At 40.0% G+C, this 16,014-nt stretch overlaps 2 protein-coding genes across 2 annotated transcripts in view; one reads left to right on the top strand and one right to left on the bottom strand.

Moving 5' to 3' along the window:
• The window catches only part of pcp4a (Purkinje cell protein 4a), a 22,797-nt gene extending 18,608 nt beyond the window's left edge, over positions 1 to 4,189 (top strand). Inside the window, exon 3 of the mRNA XM_016475112.1 lies at positions 3,737 to 4,189. Coding sequence (XP_016330598.1) covers positions 3,737 to 3,870 — 134 coding nt within the window. The 3' untranslated portion in view covers positions 3,871 to 4,189. The remainder of the gene's footprint in view (positions 1 to 3,736) is intronic.
• Positions 4,190 to 14,522: 10,333 nt separating this feature from the next.
• The window catches only part of LOC107679528 (Down syndrome cell adhesion molecule homolog), a 90,360-nt gene continuing 88,868 nt past the window's right edge, over positions 14,523 to 16,014 (bottom strand). Inside the window, exon 33 of the mRNA XM_016475107.1 lies at positions 14,523 to 15,019. Coding sequence (XP_016330593.1) covers positions 14,670 to 15,019 — 350 coding nt within the window. The 3' untranslated portion in view covers positions 14,523 to 14,669. The remainder of the gene's footprint in view (positions 15,020 to 16,014) is intronic.

Genomic DNA, 16,014 nt, shown 5'->3' with positions numbered 1-16,014 from the left:
TCAATCGACCTGAAAGACGCATATTTTCACATAAAGATATATCCACCCCACAGGAAATTCCTGAGGTTTGCTTTCCTTGGCGTGGCATACGAATATCTGGTTCTACCATTCGGCTTGTCTCTCAGCCCCCGAGTGTTTGTAAAATGTACAGAAGCGGCCCTGACTCCGCTCAGGGAGAAAGGCATTCGTCTCGCTACTTACATAGACGACTGGCTGGTGACAGCTCGGTCAGAGCAAGAAGCGAGAGAACACACAGTTATGCTTCTGGAACATATACAGAAACTGGGTTTAAAATTAAACATCGAAAAGAGTGTTTTAATTCCCACACAGTCTATAACATATCTGGGGCTGTCACTGAACTCGGTGACATTCAGAGCGCGACTGTCGGAAGACAGGGTGAGAAAATTCACTCGTTGCATGACCGATTTTCAGAGAGGAAACTGTGTCTCCTTTCGCACATGCCTCAGACTATTAGGACTGATGGCCTCAGCCCTGATAGTTATTCCCTTAGGCAGACTGTTCATGAGAGAGTTTCAACGCTGGGTAGCGTCTCAGGGGCTGGACCCATTACGTCACTCCCGGAGGAGAGTGAGAGTGACGTCAGAGGCAGTCTTGGCACTGCGCCAGTGGAGACACCCGACCTTTCTGGTTCAAGGGGTACCCATGGGCGTGGTTCGAGCCAGACAAATCATAACAACAGACGCGTCGTTGTCCGGTTGGGGGGGCATTCACGAGGGCAGGATAGTGAATGGAAGATGGGGTCAACAACTGACCAATCTTCACATAAACTATTTGGAAATGCTAGCCGTTTTTCTGACGCTGAAGCATTTTCTTCCTTTTCTGAAAGGGCATCATGTTCTCGTGAGAACGGACAACACTACAGTTGTGGCTTACATAAACCGACAGGGAGGTCTCAGATCACTTTCTTTGCACACGTTAGCACGCAAACAGATTTTATGGAGCAATGCCAATCTTTTATCCCTGAGAGCAACGCATGTACAGGGTGTCATGAACCAGGGTGTGGCTCTGCTGTCCGGGGGCAATCCCCTCTATGTGGAGTGGAAATTGAACAGGGAAGTGGTCGAACAGATTAGGAGCATATACGGCAGAGCGCTAGTGGATCTCTTCGCGTCCCACGACAATGCTCAGTGTCCTCTGTTTTTCTCCCTGAACAATCAGAGCGCGCCTCTGGGGATAGATGCGCTGGCGCACGAATGGCCTCGCACTCTCCTTTACGCGTTCCCACCGATAGCGTTAATATCCTCAACACTTTACAGAGTGAGGGAGGAGGGACTGAAGTTGATATTAATAGCTCCGAGGTGGCCAGGGAAATATTGGCTAGTGGAGATCATACATATGCTGTACAAAGACCCGTGGTCTCTCCCGCTGCGCAGAGATAAAATATTGTCATTTAAGACGGCACTGCTGTTAGCTTTGGCTTCGGCAAAACGCATAAGCGAGATTCACGCGTTTTCAGTGCATTCAGCGTGTTTACAGTTCATGTCTGGGGATGCAGGGGTAGTTCTGAAACCTAATCCTGCATTCATGCCCAAAATAGTTAATGCTATCATTACTCTTGAGTTAAGAGCCTTCTATCCACCACCTTTTGCTTCATCAGAACAGCAAAAGTTAAATGCATTGTGCCCAGTGCGTGCTTTACGAATTTATACAGAAAGAACCAGAGGGTTCAGGGAGAGTGATCAGCTTTTCATATCTTGGATGGAACCTCGTACGGGGAAGCCGATTACTAAACAGCATCTATCACACTGGATAGTGGAGGCGATTTCGTTGGCATATTCCAGTAAGGGCCTTGCGTCCCCACCTGGTTTACGTGCACACTCAACAAGGGGAATGTCAACTTCGTGTGCTCTATTTAAAGAAGTCACGTTACAGGATATTTGCGAAGCGGTGAGTCCTCACCGCATACATTTGCAAGGTTTTATAAACTGGATGTTACAGCTCAAACTTTAGCACATGCAGTATTGAGCGTAGGAATGTGAGTCACGAGTCATGACTCATTCAGCCCCGGATGTGGTGATTGTGGTTGGCAGGAGACTTCGAGGCAGGCTATCTGGAGTATCTAATACGGGAGTTAGGATATCCCATAGTGAGACACCGAAACGTATCCTTGAAAGAGAACAATAGGTTAATTGCGTAACCCCGGTTCTCTGATAGCATTAAGTGAGGTGTCTCACCAGATCACCCTCCTTGCTGTGCGAAGCGAGGAAGAGGTGTGCTTGTTTTGAATGTCGTGGTCACGTCTGCCAGCCAATTGGGGCTGGTGTAATGTAATAGGGCTTCTAGGAATACACGGAAGGGGCGTATCCCATAGTGAGACACCTCACTTAATGCTATCAGAGAACCGGGGTTACGCAAGTAACCTATTGTTCTTTTGTGTTTGTGTCGCAAGTTCAGTGACGCAGGTAGTGACGATTCTCTCCGGCCAATCCGTGATCAGCAGAGTTTACACGTCACGTTTTGGTAACGGTACGGTTCACTTGGAACCCCAACCGAGGTGGTACTAAAAAAAGTACCAGGTACCAGGTACTGTACCCAGTGGAAACTCCCCCAAAAGTGAACCGTACCGAGCCGTACCATGCCGTGTACCATGCAGTGGAAAAGCGCCATAACATTAACTTAAGAGCGAATTGACATTTACTTAAGAGTAAGTAAATGTCAATTTGTTTCAGTATTTATTAATTTGTATTAACGTTAGTTAACAAAAATACAACTGTTCATTGTTAGTTCATGTTAGCTCATGTCTATTAAACAATATTAACAGATACAGCTTTTTATTTTAATAATGTATTAGTAAACTTTTAAATAATCAAGTTCAATAAATGTCATACAAGTATTTTTCATAATTTCATCAGTTAATGTTAAACTGAACCTTACTGTAAAGTGTTTACAGTGACATTTTTTTGGTAAAAAAATTGAAGATCACAGCAGCTTTGTGTGAGGAAAATAATTAATTTTTCAAGAATTAAGAAAGAATTAAGTTGTTATTCTCTAAAAATGCAAATATATGAGATAAATACGCTTCAAAATATCTCTTTTTTTTACTTTTGAAAGTCACATAACTTCAGAACAACGATAAAGGAAGTAAATGATGACAGAATTGCTAATTTTTTATTAGTCTTTTAATTTCACTCTTTAAAATGAAGGTTCCAAAGGGGAATTTTTATAACGATCAGAAGGTTAGAAGAACCATTTTGGTTCCCCAAAAAACCTTTCAGTGAACAGTTCTTAAAATATCAATTTTTTTTCTTAGTGTGAAGAAAATTTTAATGATCTAAGGAAACTTTTGTGCAATGGAAAGTTTTCATGGATGTTAAAGGTTCTTCATTAAACCATCAATGCCACTAAAGAACCTTAATTTTTAAGATTGTGTATCGTTCATGTCATATAGCTACTGCGGAGCACAAAGGTCTAAGTCAGAGGTGTCCAAACCTGTCACTGGAGAGACACTGTCCTAGCTCCAACCCTAATTAAACACACCTGAACCAGCTAATCAAGGTCTTCAGATTGACTAGAAACTTCCAGGCAAGTGTGTTAGAGCTGATTGGAGCTAAACTCTGCAGGACGTTGGCCCTCCAGGAGCAGGATTGGACACCCCTGGTCTAAGTAAAGGTCGAACCTGATCAGCCATAAAGAGTAGAGTCAAGCCTGACTGCAGAACTACAATAGAAATTCAGTGCATAATATCGATCCAATACACAATGTGTCGTTCCCACAGACCCGTCCAAGAAGGACGTCCCAGCTGAGGACATTGACATCGACATGGGCGCCCCCGAGACGGAGAAGGCTGCCGTTGCCATCCAATCGCAGTTCAGAAAGTTCCAGAAGAAGAAGCAGGCGGTGAAATCATAATCGTGCCCATGCAGGGCATCCCTGGCCCCATGCGGGCCAAGGGCACCATTAGGGCAGGGAATTGCATGTCAGATAAACTGCACTGTTCTCGGGTGGGGGGTCATGGGTTGATTGGGGGTGAGGGTGGGGGCAGATGAAAGGTGAAAAGGCAATTTGCCTTTTGCTATCATCTGTCAGGAATACAATGTGATATTTTGGTTTCCCCCAGTACATAGATTTTTTTTTCAATACAATACTTTCCTTTTACAATACTTTTGTTATTTTTTGATAAATATGAACAGACTTGGCTCATTAACATCAAGGTGTTTGAATATATCCACCTTAAAGTGTTAATCATTGTGTGACAGTATTTCCTCTGTTTAAGACCAGAAACCAGGGGGATTTATTGCCAAATGATCAAGAATGTTGCTCAAGGAAAACATCCTGTATGGCATCTGAAACTAAGATCATTAAGATTCACACAGACTTATTTAATCTTTTATCTCGGTTGTGTTTTGACTGATATTGTGTTTGTGGTTTATCATTATCATCTTACCCAAGTCAATGTTTTTTTTTGTCATCAAGTGGTGTATTCAGGGCCGCATTAAGACCTTACTGGGCCCCGGGGCTATGGCCAATCACGTGCCCCCTCCTTGTCCAGGCCCCGGGGCTTCAGCCCCGCCTAGCCCAATGGTTAATGCGGCCCTGGGTGTATTGTAATATTCCTGACACCAAACAGTTGGAAATAATCATATGTGAACTCAATAAATATTGGGATGACTTCAGTGACTGATTTGATTATTTCACTGTATTTTTAATACCATCTGTTTTCCCTCCAACACTGGCTGTGTCCAAAACCTATCCTTTAAGGTTTAAGACTATGACATGCCAAATCCATGTATATTTCTGGTTCTTGTTCAGAACTGGTTCAATAAAAAAAAGACAAAATATTTCAATAACTGTTCTCGCACATGCATTATTTTTTGCCAAATTTGGCGGAGGAAAGATTTTAGAAGGTGTATTTGGAAAAACACAGACACTGCTTCACCCAAAGCTGCCAGAATATTCAAATCGCTTGGAAATAAAACTACGAAACAATCATATGTGGTACCTATAATTTGTGAAGTGTATTTAACATACACTAAATCCAACACATCTCTAAAACAAGTACAGAATGTGTAAATAAATAATAAAAATACATTTTTACAACACTATGTTGTAAGTGTGTCCCATTGGTTAATCAAAAGTTCGACACACATCTGCAGTTTAGAACACTTGGGCCAAATACATGAAATATGTCATGTAAGTAGACAAGTGGTCAATTGCAAAGACCAATATTTGAAATGGACACCCAAACAACGTACACCTCCCTTCATTTCACCAAATTCACGAACATAGTACGCAACACAGGCAACTCTCTGTCAATCCTGTGCTGTTACTATAGCTAATACTACCATAACAACAGCTTATCTTGGTTCTGTGAAACAGCAAAACCGATGTTACTCACGTATGGAACAGAAACAAAGCAACCTCAGCGTCCGTTTTCAGGCCTTCCCGCTCGTCTCTCCAGCGCGTAACCCTTCTTTTTCCAGTTAGCTACATTCCTCTGACCTTTTCCTCTTTGGTAATAATGTCTAAACCATTTCTCTTTCTACAAAACTCCCGCTGCTGACACTTTCTCTTCCCCATCATGAACGTAAAAACACCCCCTATTGCTGAGTAGTTAGCAAATATTCACAGAATTGTTTTATTTCAATTGCCAAAAGTGTTTCTCAGAAAACCTTACTGCACCTTTAAACGTCGCAACCTTTATTTTAATGAATGCAGCGTGGGGCACCATTCATTCATACGCGCAGGTAATTCGTCCACATTGTGCGTTTTTATTTTCTTCTCATTTTTAGAGAAATTATTTCTACAATAACACAGTCATGTAGTCTGTAAAATAATAATTTTATGCAGAGTAAACTGATGACAAGGATATTACCTAATTTATTTGGCGTCCTAAGCATCCATTCGAGTTAAGGTCAGATTTATTTCAGTGAATCAGTTGGTGCTAAATGTCCTCGATGGAAATTCCGATTCATTGTATTGAATCGGTTCGTTCAGACGGTTCTAAATGAATACATTCCAAAAGATCACTGATTCGAGTTTAACCCATTTAATCCCCAATTTTTTCCCAGACATGAAAATATCCAAATGATGTGTCAGTAGTAACCCCTTGAAATAGTCAGTTTTTTTTAAATGGAAAAGTGTGTGAAAAATTGTGTTTTATGGTCGGCCACAATTGTGACCGGTGGGATAATGTGTATACCGAATTAACCAAAAGGGTCTGGCTGCAACCTTGCACTTGCACTCTCAGACTTGCACTCTCAGACACTTGCGCTTCCGCAATTGACATCACTTGCAGATCTTTTTTCTTTTTTATTTTGTTCTCCGTTATTATGCCACATTAAGCGTTTTGCTGTATGGGAGGACAAGTGAAAGTTTGAGCATTGTGTTCATGGCCATCTGCTTGCCTTGTAGTACATTAAATAACTATATATCAAATTTGATCTTTTATTTGCACTTAATGTATCTTATACATTAAGCCATATTAAGTGTTTATGTTTTTCTACAGGAGGAAAACGCTTAACGAGAGACTTTGCGCATGCGTTCATATTCTGCTGTTCTGTGGCCACGGATTTGCGGGTCTTGTCTTTTTCCTGCAGGACCCTATATGTTATAGTATAAAATTAGTTTTAATCATTTAATCACCACCACAGCTTCTTGTCTCCATTGGCAACACGCACGATTTGTGTCGATTGCAAGTGACGTCGCAGGTAGCGGAGAGTGCAAGTGGCGATTGCAAGTGACATTGTAATTTAGTTTCTTTTTTCTTGTCTTTACCACCTGGCTACTGTTGTAAAATGTTGAGAGATTCAAACAAAAAGTAATCAATAAATAGAACAAAATAAAAAATAAAAACGACTGCAAGTGATGTCAATTGCGGAAGCGCAAGTGTCTGAGAGTGCAAGTCTGAGAGTGCAAGTGCAAGGCTGCAGCCAGACCCTTCTCGAAATTAACATATTTCTGCAATCATTTTAAACCCTGTTTCGTCACATTCTAGGGTTGTCATTATGCAGAAAAACCCTTATACAACACTGATAGTGCTGAGTACTGAGATAAATGACAAAAAAATGCAACCATCATATTTCACAAATGTTAATTTATTGTAACATATCATAACATTGTTATATTAGTGGAACCAGTATTGAAACATTAATACTGTAACTTATTTGTAACATTTGAACTTTCAGTTTAGTGCAGTATTCACTGTAACTTTGTCATTGCAACATATTTTAGTGCAACATTCACTAACAACTGCAATTGGACGTATACCTAAATGCACAGCGGTCCCTATTGTTGCCATCAACACGTTTACTCATTCTATGACCACACTCAACAAAACTAAATAATTGTGAATTCATATATTAATACTAGACACCTTAAAGATAATAAGTACCAAAAAGCTTTGTCATTTGTTTTAAATCAGTATATAAATGGGTTAAATCAGGACTCAGTTAGGATGTTTTCTAGTTCTTAGTTATATTTAGGTGTAAATTTATCTCCTCAAATTTCGTGTTGTCACTGTAATTGAGGTTGCTCATTGATGCAAAAGCACTCCCTGATATAATTACTAATTATATAATTGGATAGTTATATATTGCCTTAAGTAGCTTCAGTGTAGTAAGATACTTTTTTGTAAGCTTTACAAAAGAGCTTCACCAACAACATGGGAAAAATGTAGTTTGAAATACACAACAAATGACTTATGAGACGGATCTTTTTAGTAAATTAAGAATTTGGGAATTCAGGAAATTGTTACAATTCTTCATGATTTCCATACTTTGAACAAAAACATTGAAAGATACAGAAATTAACTGATATTTTTTTCAACATATGATTCTATTTCCTGGTTATCTCCTTAAAATTTACTGGTGCATTAGATTAAAAGCCAATCTAAAACTAGTGTCCTCAGGCGGTACCTTCATTCAAAATGCTATCCGTTAAGTCATCGATTGGGCAGTGAGGCAGCTGGTTCTGTTTCGGACACAGCCATTGTGATGAATTCATTCTGGATCCAAGTCTTGGTTTATTGATCTGTGAAAGTGATTCAATTAATTACTTTAATGAATTAACACTCATTTAAAATAGAGCGAGAGAATGAGAAGACAAGCCCATCTCATCAACAGCTTGCTGACCACCATAATCTTATAAACTATGCTGAAAATCGACTATTTTGTGGTGTCATTCCAGTATGTGCAGCAAATGCTGAGCTATATGAGTCATGTATAGGTGGTTTCAAAGAAGTTCAGAGAAAAATCCACCTCATGGGTCTAATTAGGGTAGTTTTTCTGTTCAGAACCACATGCTGAGGTCTGACTGGTTCATTAGGTTTCAGCTGGGAGGGGGTGTTACACTCTGATGTACGCAGTAAAGGAAAGGAAACAAAGGAATTCAAACTGATCCAAAACAAAAGTTATTGCTCACACAGGAAAAATATTGAGATGAAACGTTTATTAATCTGTATTGCTCACACCAAACTATACACACTGAAAATAATGTGAGCAGTCAAACAGCCTGTGAATGTAAAACCCGATCAGTTTTACAAGTCCACATACAAAAGTGATGCTCTTACTACCGTACTACTATTACTATACCTGAATACCCAAGGCAAAGTGCTTGACTTGATCTTCCATTTTCAGTGAGGCTAATGAACAGGAAGTAAATATCAGCCTTGATTTTAACTCATTTTTCATGAGTGAAGCTATGTTCAAGCATGCTACACTTACTTTTTCACTATACAGTTAATATGTTGAACGCAGTATGCAAATGCTTTGTATAGAGATGACCTACTAAATTTGTCAAAATGTGCAGTATACAGAACTTACCTCATGAAATATTGCATCCCATAATGCAATGTGCTCAATTTGACCTTTTCCATTTTTAATGTTGCTGACATTTTAGTTCATCAGGTTTCCAAAAGTAAAAATATTTTTACTCAAAATATCACTAAAAATGCAAAATAAAAATGTTTATTTCCAACATGACAACTACACTTAGATGTCACTTGAAACCTGATGACGTCATGTAACAACAGTGTAGTATACAGTAGGCAGTATACAGTGTATACTGTATAGTATTCATCAAGTTAGCACCAAGTCAGTGTTGTTTTATATAGAAAACTGGATTTAAAATGCAAAATAATTTCTAAAATGCTATGCTAATGCTAATGTGTAACGGAAGAGGTCTGACGCAACAGGTTAGTATATATAAAACAGGTTTATTTGGTCACAGAGAGTACTGGGGTAGGGTCCAGAGGATGTGATGCTATCCGGGAACTAGGAGGAACAGGAGACACTTGGAGACGAGGATACACTAGGAGGAACACAGGAGGCAAGTAATGCAGGAAGTATTCAAATGGAAGTAGTAGCAAAGTCATTGAGTTCTCTACGTGTATACGAGACCGGACAATGAGGGTGTCTGAGGTGTGTGCTTTTATGCAGGCTGGTTAATGAGGTGCATGATTAGTGACAGGTACTGGTGCTCAGAACTCAGGTGAGAGGAATCGTTGTGATTGGGTGGTGGTGGAGCCTGGCCGATCTGTTACAGTAGAACCCGAGTACGCACTGGAAGGGAGTGAGACCAGTAGAAGGCTGTCGCAGGGAATTCTGGGCGTACTCGGCCCAGCCCAGGAACTGGTTCCAGGAATCCTGGTGGCCATGGCAGAAGGTTCGCAGGAATCGCCCCACCTCCTGAATCTTCCTCTCCGTTTGACCATTCGATTGTGGGTGGTATCCAGACGAGAGGCTTACGGTCACACCTAGGAGTTTGAAGAAGGCATTCCATACTTTGGAGATAAACTGAGGTCCCTGGTCGGAGACGATGTCTTCGGGAATTCCATAATATCGGAATTCCATAACACCTGGTTGAAGAGAAGCTCAGCAGTTTCTAGTGCAGAAGGATATGATGAGTGGGGTAATCCGAGTCTTTGGCTTTACAGGAGCTAGAATGCAAGCAGGAGGAGCACACATCTCAGCGATCCGTGAACTAGGAGGAACAGGAGACACTTGGAGACGAGGAGACACTAGGAGGAACACAGGAGGTAAGTAATGCAGGAAGTATTCAATTGGAAGTAATAGCAAAGTCATTGATTCCTCTACGTGTATACGAGACCGGACAATGAGGGTGTCTGAGGTGTGTGCTTTTATGCAGGCTGGTTAATGAGGTGCATGATTAGTGACAGGTGCTGGTGCTCAGAACTCAGGTGAGAGCAATCGTTGTGATTGGGTGGTGGCGGAGCCTGGCCGATCTGTTACATAATGTTTATAATGGGTGCTTCTCAAACAGAAAGATTGCATCCTTGTAAGGCTGCCACATGATAAAGCTCCATCAAAAGACAGCTCAATTTGAAGGATCCTTAGTAGGCTGTCTTCGTTTCGCATCCTTCATTCAGCCTGTTTTGAAGGATGCATAAAGTGTATCCTTCAATCGCCCACATTCTTTAGGTACAGATTCCAGTTCACGAAAAATTCATTATCTGAAAATGGATTGACACTGAGCTTGTTCAATTTTAGTATGCTATGCAATGTTATGTTATTCTTCAAATTATAATTTTAATAGTATTTTTGTGCTATGACCACAGAGTCGGAAACATTTATGACGTAGCCATGCACACTTACTAGACCGTCTCATTCCAGTTTTAATGCTGAGAAGAACTCTAACCTTGAAGCCTCAGAAGGACTAGGGAGAAGCACTTAATTTTCTAATGCATAATAGTTGCACAATTCAGATACTGTTTCACATTTTCACACTTTTTAATAAAACTGCAGTATACTACGCAGTATGCCAATATTCCATTGAGATCATAGCCAAATTGTTCTCAAGCCGAAGCAATGAAGATTAATCAAACAGAATGAGAGGAACTCAGCCAGGTTCTTTTCATTCAGATGCCATCAGTGTTGTGTTGCTGACAGCTGTGTATTTCTGAGAGAGATCAGAATTCAGCACACTGCAGGTTTATTTATGGTGGTGGTTAATAACAGCTGAGCGAGAGACAGTCTATAAATATGTGCCAGCGACGCTTAATTTGTTGCACACTTCAGACGAAGATGGAGAATATAGCTGTCACAATGACTAACGTGTTCCCCCATTACCCACCGGGCTGACATAGCATTATAAACCCAATTTCTGTCCAAGTGCTCCAGGAAGAGTGGCTGTCTCCGGCTATTCACTGAAAGCTTCTGAATCAATACAGCAATCTGAGAGTTGCTCATGCTCTTTGAAGGCCACACGGGAATTCGCTCACCAAACGACAGACTGCAAGGTACGGTGGTCTAGAGGGGCTCAACAAAATTAGAATAGTCAACAAAAGATGAAAACAACATTAATTGTTGTTCTGCCAACTAACTTCAGGTGAAGTATGCACTCCTAAATTAAGGAAGAGAATTAGCATTTTTGAGTCATAGTTCCTTTGGGAATTTCCTGTGGTGGTATAATTTATGTTGAAGAATAAAATGTAAGTTTCTTCAGGTAACGCTAACCACAGGTCTGATTTTACTTTTAAATCCAAAATCGCTAAAAATCTATAGGAAACAGGGAACCATAGTTTTTCCCATTCAAATTGACATCAAGTAGCCAACTGTTGTGATAAAAATAAATCTGTGGTATTTTGTATTAACACACTCGTATAAGACCATAAATTAAATAAGAAATGTAAAAAAAAATGGAAAGATTATTAAACTTTCTTATACAGTTTTAAAAAGATTTCATATTAATATAATAATATCCAATATCTAACTGGTATCTTGATGGAAACTAGGCCAACCGTTTACAGTTTTTCAAAATCAGTTGTAAAAACACTGCATTCAAGGTAATTCTGCTGTGTTGCAGCTTAATTTAATTTGTGTTGCAAATTTTTGTGTTACTAATTTGATACTTTTATGGTAATATTACGAAAATTGTTTGCAGGAAAATAGAAGTAAGTGCAAAAAAATTAAGCCACAAGCCTGCATCCAGAATCAAATCACTTTTTTTGTTTTGTTTTTACAAATAATTAGGCAACAACATTTCAAAATATTATGAGGGCATGTGTTGCTGACTTTGTAATGATTTTAGCAAATGGCTGCAATATAACAAAGAGTGAAAAATTTAAGGGGGTCTGAATACTTTCCGTACCCACTGTAGTATTCCAAAATTTCAGTGGTTGGGTTAGTATCATCATAATAATGCTTTGTCCGGTGAAAAGTCGTCTTCTCTGAAGCAGGAGAGAAATATGCACAGATTAAGCACCATTTACAAAGGAAAAGTTATAAACAAAAATTTTATTGGATTTTGATGTGAATTTTTCACTGGAGAAAGCGTTATTAAGGATTATGTATTATGGGTATTTCAGCAAGATGAGATAGTTTAAAGTTAAAATGTCTTACTTTTTTTTCACTTCACAAGATGTTAACTGATGGACGTGTATATTATGTCATGTGTCATGTTTCAATCATTTTCATGTGGATTATTGTGATGTTTTTATCAGCTGTTTGGACTCTCGTTCTGACAGCACCGATTCACTGCAGAGGATCCATTGGTGAGCAAGTCATGAAATGCTACATTTCTCCAAATCTCTTCTGATGAAAAAACAAACTCGTCTATATGATGGCCTGAGGGCGAGTAAATTTTCAGCAAATTTGTAGGTGAACTATTCCTTTATTGCACATCTATTTTGACTTTTTTATGTCCATTTGTGACTGACTCGTGGAGTGATAATTTAGCAGATTCCCATATTTAACTGCAGTTGTTACACTTGAAACTTTTCAGTGTGTATGTGGCCATTGGTCATCCAGCATGAATAATAAATGCATTACATATAGAAAGCCAGCATATACCATATAATCACTTTCAGTTCAATTTGTGGCTCATTTCCTTTGCATTGATTATTTCCATTGTGATGTGGACTATTTGTATTGTGGTTTATTTCAGGTTTGTTACAGACTATTTCTAACTTTTGTTTGCATTCCTAATGTTCTGTTGCCCCCTTGGGTCACCGTAGCTGAGGAAAATCAGCACTTCAACAAGAAAAGGAAAGTTCTGCTTCATCTCAGGAGGATGTGCGGTTCTACTTTCATTGTGTTCCTGCTGAGCTCTCTGTCTCTCATTTGATTATGATTTCCAACTCGAAATGTCTCTAGTATTCATCCAGATAATCCAGTGTCTTTGCTGTGATTAAAGCAATAGTTCACCCAAAATGTGTCGTTCCAAACCCTGTATGACTTTCTTTGTTCTGTGGAACACAAAAGAAGAAATGCGGAAGGTTTGTAACGACATAAATGGGGTGAATTATTGCTTTAAGTTCATCTCTCTAAAGTGAATCCCATCTCGGTTTGGATATTAAGCTGTTAATTTTCACCGTTCATCACATACGCTCAGATCCCTTTATATCCCACAGCAAAATGAAAAGTGTTAACCAAACTGCCAGATTCGTTTGGGGATCAACCTTTTATTAGTCGACAGGATTATCATGGAAAATCTTTTCTGGAGTGTCACAACTGTGAGCACTCTGTTGAAAAATAAAAAAATAAATAGAAAATAATGTGGAAAAAAAAAAACATTTGTAAATGAGTAAAGTAAATCAAATATAGCGAAATATCATCTCACAACTCTTCAACATAACTCTCCCTGCAAGACAGTTTGGTGCAGAGCGGCAACAATAACATATTGCTACCATACAGCCCATAATCATATAGAACTGCTTGTGGTTCTTTATTAATATTATCATAATTGTTATTCTTTTAGGGGATCTCTTTAGATTGTCTTAAGTTTCCCTGTAGTGCAGTATGTCTGCAATGCAGCAAAAATAAATCTAATGAAGAGAGAGCATGCCCTGAAGACACCTTTCTAGTGCACTACACTTAGGAGGTGAAAGAGCCACACTGTCAGTGCAGTAGGTGGTCCAGTCTCCTCCCATGCATCAGGCTAAATCAACCTTTGCTTCCACTGCAGCTGATTTACACCTGAATCTGTCATTTCATTCGCACTGGCTCTCAGAAGCTCACGTCATGGGTGAGATACAGTACAGTAGAAAGCAAACGTGGTTCAAGGATTTTCATATTGCACCATTAGAGAATGGAACACAAATAATCATCAGTCAGAACTTGCTTTTCTAGGTTAAACAAGATATGTGCAAACATGACTAAAGGACTTTATTAACCAAATCAAAAATTTTCCCTGTAATACCCACAAATAAAAAGTGATTTCTCATTTTATATATATATATTTTTTTATATATTTATACTCGTAAGAATACGAAATCTTCACATTTCAATATTTTCGTAGTCCAAAATATTCTGGCCTGGACCCTCCAGCGGTCTTTATTCATACTGTCATCTTCATCTTAAATTGGTTCGTCCTCATGCACTCCCAGGATTTCTTCGAAACAGAACGGTGACAACTTTGGACCAATGGAAATCACTCTCACGCTTTATCTCAAACTAATTACAAAGAAATTTTAGTAAAAAAAATGAAAATGGATTCCCATTCATTAGTTGGTGCACACTAACTGCTAAAATAAGTGAATCAGTAAATCATCATGGTCATCATAATTAATATTAATAATAATAAAATCATTTTGGCAGTCTCTGGGTGTGTGGAGTTCTCTTTAAGAAGTGAATTCACTGTTTAAAAAAGCATAAAATAAAGAAACTGTTAGGAGTAGAAGTGGAAAAATATATACAACCGCGCATGAAGAGTTCGCTTTTTGCTCTTGATGGTTTATTTTTGTCCGATCTTTGTTATACCAGTGTGTAGGACTTTGTGTAGGGATTGTTGCTCTGTTTTATGTGTCCTCTGGAGTCCAGCAGTGATTCCTGGGAGGTGCTGATTTTGGCAGCCTGTGCCAAGTCCGTTCCGGCCTCTCTCTGCGGAAGCGTCGAGGCTGTGCCTGGCTGCCACTGCTGCACGTCCCTGCTGGTCGGCACCTCCATGGGCGTCGGCTCCAGCAAGGCGGGACGCTTCAGCGAGCGAGACTTCTGTGGCTCCAAACAGGCCTGGCCCATCGCCACCTCCCGAGACGCTCCTGACACACCCCGGTTCAAAAGGAAGTCCATCCGCAGGTATGGAGGCAGGTGTACGAGCTCCCCTCCTGCAGGATAAAGAAAAAGACTTTGTCAGCATGGCAATTCAACTCGCAACTGTTAAAAAAGTATGTTCTATATAGTATAAACATGGGTAGTATGAATGAAATTTGAGCGTACTACATCCACCATGTTGTCACATTCTCGTGACCTACCAGCGTCAGTTGCGTCATTTCACTGCCAATCACAACTCCTCTCTCGTGGCTTCATGGGATAGTAAAGTGTCCATCAAATGCGCACTCTTAGCAGAAGTAGCAGTTCATCAAGGTACTTTCTGCCTACCAATTTTGAGTAGTATGAATTCTGACATATTTTTCGACATGAATTCTGTTTTTCGGCCGTATTGTTTTCCACATGCTATATAGTATGGAAGTAGGCATATTCGGATGCAGTGTTATGCCGAGTTCACACTGCACGATTTTCAAAGATGTCGCATCACTGTTGGTTTCACACTGAACGACTATCTGGGGTAGCATTCAGTTGTTGCTGTGGTCACACTGCACGATGGAACGACGACAGGAGGTTACACACTGCATGACTTTACAATAGGAAGAATCGCCGACAGCTCTGTCTGGTGCAGGGTTGCCAGTTTTTCGCTACAAAACCCGCCCAATTACTACTCAAAACTAGGCTGAAAATAGCCCAATTGCTTTCGAGGGGGTCCCCCAGTAAAAATCGCGTTCGGGGGGTAAAATACAAATTTTTTTGGCGGGGTTCTCCTGGTACAATTCACATTCCAGGGCCTAAATATCACGTTATTGGGGTCGCTTCAACCTGCTGACATAAAAAACTACCAGCGGCAAGCGCGGATTTGGCAACACTGGTCCGCAAACTACGTTTCATATAATTCCTCCCCGAACTTCCCGCTGCCCTGTATCTTGGTCTCTCATTGGCTGTAGGTCATCGCCGATGTAGTTTTCAGTCAGAACTCATTTCACACAGCGTGATTGTGAATTGCCGACAGCTCCAGATATTTAGCATGCCAAATATTTCACGGGCATCG

This window comes from Sinocyclocheilus anshuiensis, unplaced genomic scaffold (assembly GCF_001515605.1).
Source record: "Sinocyclocheilus anshuiensis isolate Anshui unplaced genomic scaffold, SAMN03320099.WGS_v1.1 scaffold2218, whole genome shotgun sequence".
NCBI classification, from domain to species: domain Eukaryota; kingdom Metazoa; phylum Chordata; class Actinopteri; order Cypriniformes; family Cyprinidae; genus Sinocyclocheilus; species Sinocyclocheilus anshuiensis.
The sequence above is the reverse complement of the archived record's forward strand: the minus strand, read 5'-3'. Positions and strand labels throughout refer to the sequence as shown.